General features: G+C 40.3%; 1 protein-coding gene across 1 annotated transcript in view; it reads right to left on the minus strand.

Moving 5' to 3' along the window:
* Nucleotides 1-15,365, minus strand: part of COL6A5 (collagen type VI alpha 5 chain) — a 129,250-nt gene that overhangs the window by 67,213 nt on the left and 46,672 nt on the right. Inside the window, exons 5-8 of the mRNA XM_064588080.1 lie at nt 10,171-10,731; nt 6,392-6,946; nt 3,569-4,144; nt 676-1,251 (exon numbers count right to left, since the gene is read on the minus strand). Coding sequence (XP_064444150.1) covers nt 676-1,251; nt 3,569-4,144; nt 6,392-6,946; nt 10,171-10,731 — 2,268 coding nt within the window. The remainder of the gene's footprint in view (nt 1-675; nt 1,252-3,568; nt 4,145-6,391; nt 6,947-10,170; nt 10,732-15,365) is intronic.

Consider the following 15,365-nt stretch of genomic DNA (forward strand, 5'->3'; position numbering starts at 1 on the left):
TTGGCCTCCCATCAGATGGCTCATTGCTGTCCCTTCATTTCCTTCCCTCCCTGCCCGCTTGACTCACTTACATTACCCTCCTGGCCTTTGCAGCCATTGGTGTTCATGACCTCTGGGAATCAAATAATCACTAAGGACAAATTCAAATCTTTACTAATTGTGATTATACAAATGCCATCATTAAAAGAAGAAGAAAATATGCCCACACATAGGCTCAAACAGACACACACAGAGACACACACAGGAACACCAAGTCCCTTACAAAATGGTTTAAAAAAGTTAAAATAGTAAAGCTGCCAACCAGCCAATGTCTGTTTTACTTACTTCCCACTGGACACAAGGCATTATTCTAGGCCTGCCACAAGTGCAGGGGGCAGAAATAGGAGACTGACTTTCAGTGGTAAGAGGGGCACAAAGCCTGGCTTGCAGTGAGGGGACAGGGCTGACCAGAGGACACAACCCAGGACCTCCTCCAGCCTCTGCACCCTTTTCCTCATCTCTGAGCAAGAATGGCTGATCCCAACCTTCCTGGAAACAGAGGAGAGGTCTATTCTCACTGCACCCTATTCGAAAAATACGTTCAACTAGAGCCAGCCCCCGGACGCCTTGGGGAAATGAAGCCCCAGGAAGGTGGCAATTAAATCAAAAACAAAAAAGACCAAGGGGAGCACTTACTGGTTTTCCCGCAGCTCTGGCAGATTTCACGAACCATTCTTTTTTTCACATCCTCAGTCATTAATTTATTAAAGTCTTGGAGGGTGATTATTTTTTCAGAATTTCCTGTTATTGGCAGAAGTTGTTCCTTATGAACATCTCCTATGCCCAAAACCAGGACACAAATTCCGAGGTTTCTCAGGATTTTCACTTCATCTGCCACATCATAGTAGGGATCCCTGGATGTGATAACAACCAAAGTTTGAGGGACACCAGCGTTTCTTCTCCCACCAGAAGATGGATCAAACATGACCTTCACTTTTTTAAGGGCCTGGCCAATTCGCGGAAACCCCTTGCTCTTGGTGACGGTTTGAATTTGAGTCTTCAACTCCGGTATAGTCAGAGAGTTTTTCAACTGGACAATTTTTTGGAAGCCACTCCCAAATTGAGCCAACCCAATTTTTATTCTCTGGTTCTGAATGTTAAAATTATCAATTAAGTCTGACACGAAAGTTGTCATGGTAACAAACTCTGAGTGGGAGACCATGTCAGAGCCATCACAAAAGAAAACCACATCAGCTTCTTGAATGTCACACGCTGCAATTTGGAAAAACAAAACAATTATTTTCCTCATGAATTAGTCTAAATTTTACCCTTCCTCGAATTCTTCAATTGCTTTACTAAATCCCCACATTAGTAGCAAATTGAGATAAGTTAATAGAAGAGAGAATCACCGATTGGCCCTCAAGGAGGAAAAATAGTGTGAAGGAGAAAGATAATAGACTTTGTTTCAAATTTTAATATTTAAGTGATTCATTTGAAAAGACACTGAAAGTTGCTTAGAGAAAGAACTTTGAATAGTTTGAATATGTTCATTAAAAAGTAATTGCAAAGGCTAGAAATCCCTTCAACACACCCAAATTGGAAGGTTCACCCAAGTCAAGGTAATGGTACTATGGTCAGTATTCCTGTTACTATTAATACTACCATTTGTGTTGAGAATTACCATTTTAAAAATGTTTTTGGCATACAGTAACTGTTAATATTCATGACCATATTATGAGGAATTAATATAATTTTATAGATACAGAAATGGAATTCAGAGGTTAAGTAATTTGCTTAAGAATACACAATTGCTATACAGTGGAGCGGGTACCTGGACTGCCTCATTCTTTTTATCTTTAAATCCAGTATTTTTTTCTACTGCAGTTTTTTATAATATCATAACCCAAATATTAAAATGTAATGGGACAAATGCTAATGGTTAGTAAACGGGGCAAAGGATCATCTCTCTGAAATCCAATGTGAAATGTCCCATAACCCAGGGATAATATTCTACCCTCACTTACAATCAAATGCAATGGCTGGAACAGGGGCAGCACTAAAGTGATTACTAAAAACAATTGAGACAAAAGAATGCCAGCTGCCACACAGTTCTTTCTAAGGGTAGTCTGGTAGACACAAAGATGGACTGCCCAGATAGATCTTTGAGGAAGGATTTGCTGCCCAGCTGTGGGAGTGTGGTCAACAGGGGGCCTCTGGCAGTCAGCTCCTTCAGGGTCAGCCTCACTGCAGAGAGATGTCTTGCAAAAGACCGTGCCCTTCCCAGGGCAGCCCACATCTGGGGACTAAGTGGGAAGGGGACATAACCACCCAGTCATCTTAGTCTGACGCTGGACAACACCAATGGGCAATACATGCTCCAGAGCTCTTTGCCAGGTTTGGAGCTTTGTCAAACATGCCTCACTGTGCAACTTCTTCTGCCCATCCTACTTTCCCACTTTCCTTCACAAGGTGTGGATCCCTAATAAACACCAGGCATCCTAGACTCTGCCTCAGTATCTGCTTCCAAAAGGTAGACATGGGAGATGAGAATAAAACAGACTCCATCTTTGTAGGAAAAGACTATAGTCCTGGTGGTGTACTAGATTTGGTGGGGACCCAATGATAAACAGGAGGCCAAGCCTGCCCAAGGAAGTCAGTTTTGTGACAGATAAAGATAAAGGAATAGCAAATATGTGTCCAGTGCTACCACCAGGAGAAATAGAAGGTGCAGAATCTGGGAGACACACTGGGATCACTGTCAGGTATTGGATCAGGAAACTGGCAAAAAAATGTTGAAACATGACAGACAAACTAGATGTAGTGAGGGAATATGGGCTGGTGTGTTCATGGTGGATAGAATGCTGTGTACAAAGCTACAGAGGTATTTCAGATTGACAGGAGAGATTGTGAAGTGGGGGGCGGCAACAGATGTGGGCAAGGCTAGATGGAACTCAGGAATTCAGAAATTGTAAACTGTAAGCAGAGAATGAATAGTCCAGTGTGTGTTAGGAAGATCACTCAGTGTTCAGAATGGAATGCAAGATGGCAAGACTAAGGGCAAGGAGACCAAATTTCAGGGTGGGAGTCTAGGGGCAGGCTAGAACAGGCAGAATTGAGAAGGTCCTGCTGCCTTGGGAAAAGTCACAGTTTTTGTTTAAAGATAATACCATCATCTAGTATCTGAAACCAAGGAGATGAATTCGTTGCTCACTTTGAGCTCAGGTGGCAAATCTTACACTTTCCTCAAGTGTGATACCTGCAGCCTACCCTACCCCAGTGGTATCTTATAGAATCAGCTTAGGTCCCTCCACTACTCCATATTGAACTACCATATCCTTCCGTCTGTATTAGTGGCCCTCATCTAGAAAAGCACATTAGACTACTTCAACTTCCTATGGCCCTAGATAATGCCTATAATCCCATTTAGACAGCCCTAGATCTTTGAAGACAAAAGTCTACCTGTCAAATTAGGCAACCCTGAGTCTGGCCTGCAACTGGTGCTCAGTGGTTGCATTGAGACCATTAATGGAATGGCACAAGAGGTCCTGAAATGGGGTAAGGTGAATATGATCTGAAAATCACAACTTACGCTCACGTGCATTGCTACACATTCCTTCTTGTAGAGGCAGGTAAATATCTTTCAGTTTGTTGAAATTATCTACATGGAATGTATTGCTTTTACTCCCTGCCATAGCCTCAAGTTCAAGTTGGTCGGCCTGTCCTACACCCACTGCGTAGATATCAATGCCTTTGTTTCTTAATTTCAGTGCTGTCTCATTGAGCAGATTGCGGTCATGGGACACCCCATCGGTGATGATGATCAGCATCTGCTTCACGTTTTGCTGGATGCGGCTGCCATATTCCTCCGTGAACATTATGTTTGTGTAATCTAGAGCCCTGGCAGTAAAGGTACTCCCTCCGGTGTTCCTGCGCCTCCTCAGGTGCTCAATGACTGTGGATCTGTTTGAGTATTTCCTAAGGTGGAAAAGAACCTCAGGATAGTCCGAGTATTTGAGAGCTCCAATCCGAACTCGGTCGCTGCCAACATCTGCTTTCTTCACCAAATGGATAGTTAGATCCATCATGCTTTCTTGCTCTTGTGTGTTTATGCTGCCTGAATGATCCAGCACAAACACGATGTCCAACACTTTAATATTTTTACAATCTGAAAGAAGAAGAAAACAGGCATCACAATCTTTCTGCAGTGTATTCTACACAGACAACTGAGAAGGGAGAAAAAACTAACCTCTGCCATGAACCTTCTATGTGCCAGACACTGCATCTCACTTGTTAGAGGTGGCTGTTGCCATTTTATGGAGTAAGAAACTGAGGCTCAGTGATGTACAACTTGCCCAGATCATGATTTCGCAGACATTGTACTTGACAATGACTCTGCAATGGGTGGTTCTTAAGCCACACCACTCTGTTCTGCTATATTTCATTAGGACATGTGATGTGTTTTGCTAGGCAGACTTTCAACTGAATGGAAACATCAGAAGGTAGTTCAATATCAATATAATGGTGAGATATGACTGATGTTTGCCAAACTGGCCCGCCATTTTAAAGAGCACAGAGGCTCTCTGTATCAGCTGGGATTTTTGTCCTACTCCCTCTGGTGCCAGCTGTCTTTTCAGCTTCTGCTAGACAAACTGTCCCATGTGCACCATGCCTCTCTGCATTCATTTGTACTCCTTCCCCTCACCTCCTGAATTAGAACCCAGAAAGGCCCCAAGTAGTTGGGAGAGCTAAGGCCCTATCACTTCCCCGCAGCCCCAAGATCTCCTCTACATTGGAAGTCAAGTGAGTACTCTGGATAGGTCTCCAAAGGGTGGGGTTTCTCTCCCCTCTTTCCCTTCCCTCTTCCCCATGTAACTTAACCACATGCCTTCCACAGTTTCGCTTTCTCCATTTTCTACCTGCATATGGTAACTCCAATCCTTATTTCTGGCAATGAGGTCTCAAATTCTCAAGTCTAAGATGCTATGGATGAGCCCATACTAAATCCGTAGGAACCTGGGGCAATGACGTGACTTGATGTTTATGAGTCGATTTGATGTGTGAGTCAGCTGAAATTTCATCTTATGCTCCATAAACATTATGTTTATCAAAATGAAGAAATACCAGTAAGAGCTCCGTTGATTTCAAAGGTGGGGATGTGGCCTTAAGGCCAACCTGTCTTAGAATGTCTCAACATTACCCAGAGTTTGAGGATCATTGCCATTTACACTAAGCTGTTATGAGAGAAATTGCAGTGCCACTGCCTAAAACTCAGAGTTTACACTAAGACATTTTGTTTGTTAACTTCATAAAAATTTCTCACACAGAATTCTGAATAATATAGTCCAAGGGAAGTCTCTATGTTGCCAGGGGAACAACATACAACAAATTTACCAACACTTCAATGTTTTCTCTTAGTTGTATCCAAAACACAGAGAACGGTCCGTGGTAGGTTTAAAAGCACAAGTGTTTTTAGTCTTATGTGTGGATTTATAGCAAGTTCTTATCCAAGAGCTATTAAAGTTGATGGACTCAAACTAAAGATTTGCTTGACACAATCTGAAAAGAACTACAGTTTGTGTGAGATAAAAATGATCCTGAGCAATCATTTTTAAAAAGTAACAAATTAAAATTTTCCAAAGGGATAGATACATGAACAGGCAAATGTAAAATACCTCACTGATAGAGGTGGAGAAAAATAAGGTGAAGGAATGAAAATACACACTATATCTTTAAAATAAAGAGGATTTTTTGGGGGCGCCTGGGTGGCTCAGTTGGTTAAGCGACTGCCTTTGGCTCAGGTCATGATCCCGGGGTCCTGGGATCGAGTGCCGCATCGGGCTCCCGGCTCGGCGGGGAGCCTGCTTCTCCCTCTGACCCTATCCCCTCTCATGCTGTTTCTCTCTCTCTCTCTCTCTCTCCAATAAATAAATAAATAAAATCTTTATTAAAAAAATTTTTAAAAAGAGGATTTTGGGGGGGAGGGTATGCTTAGGATATTGGATTTGATTTAACTAAAAGGAAGATGAATTTGTATTTCTAGTTATTTACTACTTGACAATGATTGCAGGTAGGCAAGAAACAATTCTGGGGAATCATTTGGGATTAAAAATTTCTTCTGGAAAATCTAGGTATGCAGGTAGTGAAGAGTTGGAAGTTCAATGGAAAATTCTGAGAACTTTTTGCAATAGATTTGAAGTCTTCACAGCCAGACTACTCTGTTGCCAAACTGGCTGACAAGATTGTTAAACTGGAATATCCCTGGAGGTCACAGGTGTTTTAATACAACATAAATAAGACCAAAACTTAACACCAAAGTCCAGATAGAGTTAAAGCCCATGGTACAACCCACTGTTCACCCTATGAAGTCAACAGCTAACATCCCGGAGTCCTGAAGGATAACAGTGTCACTTACCATGGAGAGCACATACACGAAAAATGAGTTTGTTTTCTATTGCCTTTAGATCATCAAAGTTCTCAACATGGAAGACCAGGTTGCCATCCCCACTGATCTCCTCCAGCTGCGTCCTCTTGGCGCCAAACACCCCCACAGAGAAGATGACCACACCTTTGTCCCGAAGAAATTTAGCAGGCTCTCTCACAGAATCTTGTGCTTCTCCATCCGTGATGAGGATAAGAAACTTTTTGACCCTAACACGGCCCCCCTTGGCAGGGGTGAAGTATTGATCTACAGAAGTGAGTGCATTTCCGGTCAAAGTGTTTTTGTTGATGAGAGACATTCTGTCTATTGAATCAGAAATTTCGTTCTGTGTAAAGTATTTATTAAGCTGGAACTCTTCCTGAGTTTTATCACTGAACTGAATGACACCAATATGAGTTCTGTTTGGACCAATCTGAATCTTAGCTAGTAGGTTTTTCATGAAGGTTTTCATTTTTCCAAAATTTTCATGTCCTATACTGCCAGAACTGTCCACCAGAAACATGATGTCAGCCTTCATGTCTTCACATCCTGCATGTTGTCAGAAAGACCAGAAATGAGGCAGGTTGACATGATTTTCAGAATATAGAGAAACACTAAGACAGAAATAAATGCATTAGTCAGAAAACATCAGAAATTAACTCAAGCACCTGCTACCGCATTTGAAAATTTTATCTGCTGCTGTGGGTAGAGGCCTGCTGACTATAACCCTGAATCAGAAATCCACTGAATCCAAGAAGTTTTAAAGAGAAAATGCAACTTCCAAAGCATATATTCATTTATGCATCATTCATTTATCTGTAACTCATTTATTCATAATTCTTGAGGTGTATGAAATGCCAACTATCAGGTTACGTGTTAAAGGATGCAATGATGATCAAAAAAAGGAATCCAAGAAAAAGCAATCAATTCCCTACACTCATGGGACTTATATTTCAGGGTTTTATGTATAATGTAGAAACACAAAATTCTAAGCAATCTTTATATGCCATTATTTTCTTGGATATTTTAAAGTGATTTGATAAACATTATAAATCAATATTAAAAATTGGGATGAGAAACTTTTACTAGAGATAATAAGTGCATTAGTAAGCACATATCCATTCAGCATGGACTATTCCTTTATTTATATATAAAATTTGTAGAAATGCTACTGACTGGAAATGGACATATTTTTGTATACATATGTATGTGTATGTACATGGATGTACACATTGAAGACCAATTTCTATAAGCCATAGAAAAAATCCAGTTTACTAATTCATTGTACAGGTATGTGTGAGTACATCTATCTCTCTCTCTATATATAATATGTAAATATATTGTCGTTAGCATGTATCTCCTTAGTTTTATCCCTTTGGTCTACCTGCTGTCACTGCCATTCTCTTAGTAGTCCTTCCCTCAACACTCACAGAGTCTATCCTATACTATTTGAAAATAAACAATTAGCAGTAGTCAAAGAAGAATAAAACAATGCTTATTATTTTTTAATAATTTATGTAAGGCCCACCAGGGAACATTAAAACCACCATTTAAGACCCAAGCTGCCTGGGGCCATCTTGAAAGTCATCAATAGAGAGGTCACTAAATATCTTTGTGGCCTTGGCAAGGCCCCACTGCTGTGAAGTGTGGAAGCCTCCCTTCCGTGAAACATATGGAAAGGAGTAGACTTTTACATGTGGTTTAGTACTCACAAGGTCTACCTCCTTATATGTTTGTGACAAGACTGCTTCCCGTCCTCTAATATCTGGTCTCCCATCCTTCCATGTCGATATAGTTTCAACTAGACAGATGATTGCCCAGGAAAAGGCCGTATTTCCTAGACTTCCTTGAAGCTACACATGGGCCTGTGACTAAGTTTTGGTCAATAGGTATGAGCAGAAGTGACTTGCCCACTTCTGGATCTTAACATTAAAACAATTGAGTGTGGTGGGCTCATATGGCCCTTTCTCCCTTTCCACAAATGCAAGGTGAAGAGAACCAGAGCTTCACTTTTGACCTAAGATGGGAGCTATGTGTTGAGCACGGAATAGCCTCTCTGCTAGACCTCCACTACTCACCCTGGACCATTATACAAAAGAGAAATAATACCCTTCATTGTGTAGTTTGGGGTCTTTTTGTTACAGCCCCTTTTCTTGCCCCCTAAACAATAAATACACTGTGTCTCACTCCATGTGCATCTGCTCTGAGACTAGTCAGTGTTTTTCTAGGTCCTCGGGCTTTGGTTCCTTCATTTCCCTGCCTCTGTTCGCCATCTTATGGCTCATTTCCTTATCCATAGCTTGTCTCCTCTCAGGTGTGCCAGTGCTCAGGCACCTGCCCTGCAACTACCTGACCCACAGGGGATGTACTGCACCTCCTCACATTGGCCCAGGCCTGTGTCCCTTGAAAGACTGAGATACAATCTATTTTCTGTTTCCTGGAACCCTTTTACTTTTCTTTGCATCAACCCCAGGAAACGTTGGGGAACTTTTACTCTTGTACTTTTTCTAGACCCAACTACTGTCCATAACGGGGAGAATAATGAACAATATTGTGATTTGGGATTTTGCTGTGAGCTCCACTTATTTGCTTATCCATTTTTCTTTTTTGTTTTTTTGTTGTTGTTGTTTTTTGCCCTTTTTTTATTATGTTCAGTTAGCCAACATATAGTACATCATTAGTTTTTGATGTAATGTTCAACGATTCATTAGTTGCATTGTTTATCTATTTTTTTATTTTAGTGACTCAGAAAATCCCAAAACTTTTTCACTTTTGTAAGTTCAAATAAGTGAAAATTCTTTTACTTTTCTCATCAGTGAATACATTAGCCAACTTCTACAATAGCTCCTTTTTATGTGGCAGTTACTATGTGCCCACGTGCATTATTTTAAGTGTTCCACATGCATTATCACCTTCAAGCTTCACTAGAGGCCTGCACACAGGGATGAAGGCAGGTAGACAGTATATAACCTGTTCAAGGTCCACAGCTAATAAGGTTGGGGTTTGAACTTTGACTCATTGACTCCAGCATCCTTTATCTTAACCAATAAGTTAACATGATATGCTAATACTAGCAATCAGCGCATATCATCTTTAATTAGTAAGTGGCTATTACTAATAAAAGAAATCACAATCAGGTAGAGGAATTTGCAAATTGTTCTTCCTAACTTTTGTTACATGATTTTTAGTCAGAATGAAAATGCAAATATGTGTTTCTGTTACAAATAAAAATAAGCAATTGTTATATGTGTACTAGATATGCATTCATAATAGAGAAATGATGGTTGATGTGTATTATGCTAAACCTATAAGGATTCTATGATGTAGGTGTTACCCTTGCTTAATAGATGAGGAAGTTTGAAGGTCAGGTAGGAAAGTGAGTTGGATCCTAAAGCAAGAGCCCATTTTCTTTCCACTGTGCTCATCTGCTTTAATTAGCGCATGCACATACACACTCACATACACGCACACATGTGCACACACAGAATAGAGTCTCTTACACACCACACCAGTGGGCTTTGTCAAGGCCACAGTATTCTCAGCAACCTTCCTACTTACGACTTTCAAGATGGCCTCAGGGCATCTGCCTACAGAGGGATTTTCCAATATTGGCAATTAGTTTAAAGGGGCTGAATCCCTCCCTGGTGATAAAGGAAGTTAGCAAAATGTTAACCATACAACTGGTCACATCACTTCTTGTCTCAGCCCAGCTATTAGTCTGCCCAAAGTACCTAATGCAGTACAGAGACTAAAGCCTTTTTTGTTTTGCTTACCTTTTTCAGTGCAAATTCTGTGAACAACTTCATTTTTTATGCTTCTTAAAGAATCAAAGTTCTGCCCAAAGCTAACCCTTTCTTCTTCCCCAGCAATTTGTTGGAGTTGTGCTTTGTTAGCCTCCCCAATGCCAACTGCATAAATGGTGACTTGCTCAGCCCTTAATCTCTCAGCAGGCTCCAGGACTTCATCTGTGGACCTCCCATCAGTCAGCACAATGAGGTAACAGGGAACCTTGCGTGTCCTATGCTTCCTATCCTCTTTTATTCTTGACAGCATGAAATCCAGGGCCTCCCCAGTATGGGTGTTGCCTTGGAGTTGCTCAATGTTCAAAATAGCATTTCTTAAGTTCACATCATTAGAACTGTCACTGATATAAATCTCCACTCTCATCTTATGTGAATACTGCACAGCTCCAACTTGGACTTGGTCTGGGCCAATGCTGAACATTCCTGTCACAGCCAACATAAATTCCTTGATTTGCTCAAAGTGTATTCTCTGTATGCTGGTTGAGCCATCAATGAGGAAATAGATATCAGCCTCTTTTGTATCTAGACAGCCTGCAAAAAAAAAAAAAAAAAAAAAGTGGAAAATGCATTCTTTGTTAATTACAGAGACTCTGGGGAGAACTTTGCAAGAGGGTTTATAGAGGAACATGAGACCCTGAAGGTTCTAGAGAATGAGAACTCTTCATCATTTGCACAGAATCTGTCTACTTCATCAAACCTGTTCATGCCCATTTTCTCCTTTGAAATTCACAACAATGATCCTATCATTGAAACAGAGTGATGCCCAGTGCTTCTTTGTCTCAGGTCACACAGCCAGTTAATTAAAAGGAAGGACCAGATTCCCAAGTCTCCAGGCTGCAAGTTAAATTGTTTTTCTAGTATTGACACGTGACTTTGTGGACAGTCTATGCCTTATCATTTCTTGAGAAATGGAACGGAGGAGAAGACCTACTGCTCTTAGTTCCCTGGTAACTTCTTCTTCCCGGAGCAACTAGAACCCTATATTTAAAACTAGAACCAGATCGTATTACTCTTCTACTTAAGTGGTTTATCACTGCATTTAGAATTTAAAAATAAAAAACTGGCCTCCACTTTCTCCCTGCTTTTCTCTCGGACCCTACTTCCAGCAATTCTTCATCTTACTCACTGTGCTCCAACCATGCTGGGCTGCTCTCCGTACTTTGAAAGTGCCCCAAGGCTTTTGCACTTGCCCTTCTCTCTTCCGGAATATTCTTCCCCCTAAATATTCACATAGCTGGTTCCTTCTTATCTCATCATGGATATGCCAACTCAAATGCCAGTTCTTCAAAAAGGCCCTCTCTTCCCCTCTAGCTAAAACACATCAGTCATTGCCTACCCTATTACCTTATTTTCTCTGTTGTCTCTATGATACCCATACTTTTGGAAGTTATCTTATTCATTTGTTCATGAGCACAGACTGCTTCCTGCCACAGAGTGTCAGCCCCACAAGGGCAGAAACTGCCTCCTTCTCTGTTTCCACCTAGTACACCTGGTACATCACAAGATTTCAACATAAAAATTTTAAATAAAAGAGATCTCAGTGTTCCTTCCTTTGTTAAGTAGATTCTATGAAAACATGCTTTAATAATTGTCTATTTACAACTCTATCAATTACTGAAACTGGGTAGGAGAAAGAGCATACTTTTAAAATTTAGGTTATTAGTGTAATTATCTGGTTGAGTCTGTGAAAAGATCTTAAAATACAAGATAATTTAGTCATTTCACAATATTTGCTTTCTTGACAGCTTTTTGGCAACTTGTAGCTATTGACACTACTTCAGGCTATGGGGAGTTGGTCTTTATGAAATCAGAAATACTGGAAATAAGTTGGGACCTGAGACTTAAACTATGAAATCAATACATAAAATATTAGGGCAAAGCTAAGCAGTTATCTGCAAAAGATAGGATTAATCTCAGGCCAGCAAAACTTAATAGCAACCAGAATGGATTGATGTATTTACCTAATGAGGAAGAATCAGGGGTTTTTCAGAATAAATACAGTGGTGGTCAGCAATGAAGGAGAAAAAAAATGTGAGTCACAGTGGGTAACCAAGGCCATAACACCTAGCCCACCTAGAGCTGTGCTGTCCAATATACTAGCCACTAGTCATCTGTTGCTATTAAAAGGTAAATTTAAACTACTTAAAATTCAATAAAATTCAAAAATCAGCTCCTTAGTTGCACTAGCTACATTTCAAATGATTAACATCCCCATGCAGCTAGTGACTATCATATTCAACAGTGTAAATACAGAACATTGCCATCATCACAAAATATTTGGACAATGTTGAAGAAAAATGTGTCGCCTGGCCCAAAGGTCTCACCTATATGGTTATGCAGAGATAGAGAGAGAGAGAGAGAGATGTATATTTTGACTTTAAATTACCCAATTGAATGATACTAGACATTTCAATCATAAAACGAATTCCATTGCTCTGATTCTGCAACCTCCAGCAATATCTTGATTTCAATTTAGTTTCTCAGTATGCATGCCTATAGGGAGAAAATGTACTTCTCAGAGGACATGTATGTCCAGGCCCCTGGGCAGTGATAGTCCTCGTCATAAATATAACTGCCACTCTTTTTCTGCACATCAGTCTCTTGGTTTGATTAATGTGAATCTCTCCTTGATTTAATGAAATCTGATTTAAAAAACTGGCTACCTACTCTGTGACAGATGTGGTGGCTACAGTGACTAAGTCAATATAGATTGGTTCTCTGTGTTTGACCATTCTGAAACTACAAAGCTGGCCATCATACTCTAGACCATGGCAAATTCACTAAGTCCAAGGTTCTCAAACATCACTAAGAGGAGTTTATAAGGGATCTTACTAAAATGCAAGTGCCCAGGCCCTACTTTGAGACTGATTCATTAGGTTTTGGGGAGGGCTTGGGCCAATGAATTAGTGATAAACTCCCCAGGAAACTCTGATAAGTTTGCAGCAGATACTGTTGGCACTTAGCCTGTATCCCCTCAAACTCTACCATTTCTGTGCCCATTGGCTCCTAACACTCTCATTCTAAGGGCTCACACCTGTGTCTGCTTGTGGGTAGGCTGCACTCAGTATGCTAGAACCTTCTTTGCCTGGGGCTTGAAGAAGTGCCTGGAAATGTACATTCTCTCATGTGCTGGAATATAAATTCTCTAGATACGCTGCCCCCTGACTGGGACAATTCTAAGGCTTAACCTACACTGTCTCTAGAATGGCCCTGTAGAATTGAACCTCCATGGGACTTGGCTTATCATCCTTCCCTTCCTGGTCCCAACCCTCACTTTAGTACCAATCTTCAGTTTTCCCTGGGCATATTTTCTAATATATCAATTTCACACAAAGCCTTCTCTGGCATCTACTTCTGAGTAACCCAACCTGAGTCAGGTACCAATTTTTGAGAGCCACTGAATTAATAAAAAGCCACCTACCGAAGCCTTATGAAGAATAGCTATCCCCCTAATGTATGGGGATTAACATAAGAATAAAAAAAAAAATCTGAGAAAAAAAAATAATAAAACCCTGACATTGAACATGAAAAAAAAAAAAAAAAAAGAATAGCTATCCCCCTTGGATGGCCCTTGCCCCTAGCCTTGGTCCCCTAACTTCCCATTTAGAATTTCTATAATGAAAATAATAATTTGTTTGTCACATGATTGTAAACTCTCCAAAGAGACCATACTACACATCCCTCCTGTACCCTAATAGCTGGTACTAGACCAAGGTGGCTGCCCCTCAGGGAATTCCCCCACAGGTCACTCAGGAGGGAACAGAGGACTTGTTTCTTGCTCCTGTGTGTAATGTATACGCCACAGAAAATCCAGGGCTGGCCCAGGATGAATTCTTAAACCTTCAACCGACTGGTCTGAGTTTAAACTTGGCCTTTAGGGCGCCTGGGTGGCTCAGTTGGTTAAGCGACTGCCTTCGGCTCAGGTCATGATCCTAGGGTCCTGGGATCGAGTCCCACATCGGGCTCCCAGCTCAGTGGGGAGCCTGCTTCTCCCTCTAACCCTCTCCTCTCTCATGCTGTTTCTCTCTCGCTCACTCTCCAATAAATAAATAAATAAAAATCTTTAAAAATAAAAATAAAAAAATAAATAAATAATATTAAACTTGGCCTTTAATACCATTGGAAGATTACAATTCTTTTCCATGTGAGTTCTGCCAAATTCCAGTTCCAATTGTTCAGAAGCATTTTATACACAAAGGAAATGTACGAAGACAACAGGTATCTCAGAATTAGGTAAACACAAAGTCACATCAAGTAACTCTTGATATGTACCTTTGAAAAGAGCTTGGTAAAACTATAGCAGATTCACAGTGCATCTTAACTAGGATATCTTCACTAGAATGATGGAAGACAAACATAATAGAAAAGATCAAGAAGTGCAAAAATACTCATGTGCATAAAGATATAGGTGCAAGGATGATATTATCCAAGATGTTTAGAAGGGAAAAATATGTGTAACGACCTATGTATCCAACAGTTTAGGATATGTTAAACAAATTATATTCCATTCATACCATGGAATTTTATTGCCAACTTAAAAAGAATGTTGCAAAATAATATTTAAGGAAATGGATGAAAGTTCATGATACAAGGTTGACAGAAAAGTGGGTAAGGACGATAATACTGGTTATCCCCAATATTACTGTCTCCTATAATACACTAATTAAACCCCCAGTTTTTACCAAGGTACTGGCAGCCCTAAATAAAGACTACATTTTCCAGCTCCCATTTTTACCAAGGTGTGACATGTGACTAAGTTCTGGCCACTGGGATGTAAACAGAAATGATATGTGTCATTTCTGGGAATATCTTTGAAAAAAAAGGTGGAAGCCTGCCTACTTCCTTCTTTTTTTTATCATTCTTGCTTGTTGCATATGAATGTGATGCTGGGAGCAATTATCTTGGACTATGATCCTGGGAATAAAAACCACAAATGGCAACAAAAATAATGTAGAAAGAGACTGGACACTGGTACACCACACCAGCTCTGTCTACCTTAGAACTTATTTGTGAAACAGAAAAAATAGTTTCATCCTCATGGTTAACTGCTGTTTTTATTTCTATTGGTCACACCCAAATGTAATTGTAACTGATACAAATTACCCAACTATATATTCCTGCACTGTATGATACAATAGCCATCAGCTACATGTGGCTATCAAAAC

This window comes from Mirounga angustirostris, unplaced genomic scaffold, assembly GCF_029215605.1.
Source record: "Mirounga angustirostris isolate CCGP_5_RB_7025 unplaced genomic scaffold, mMirAng1.0.hap1 SCAF_1, whole genome shotgun sequence".
Classification (NCBI taxonomy): Eukaryota; Metazoa; Chordata; class Mammalia; order Carnivora; family Phocidae; genus Mirounga; species Mirounga angustirostris.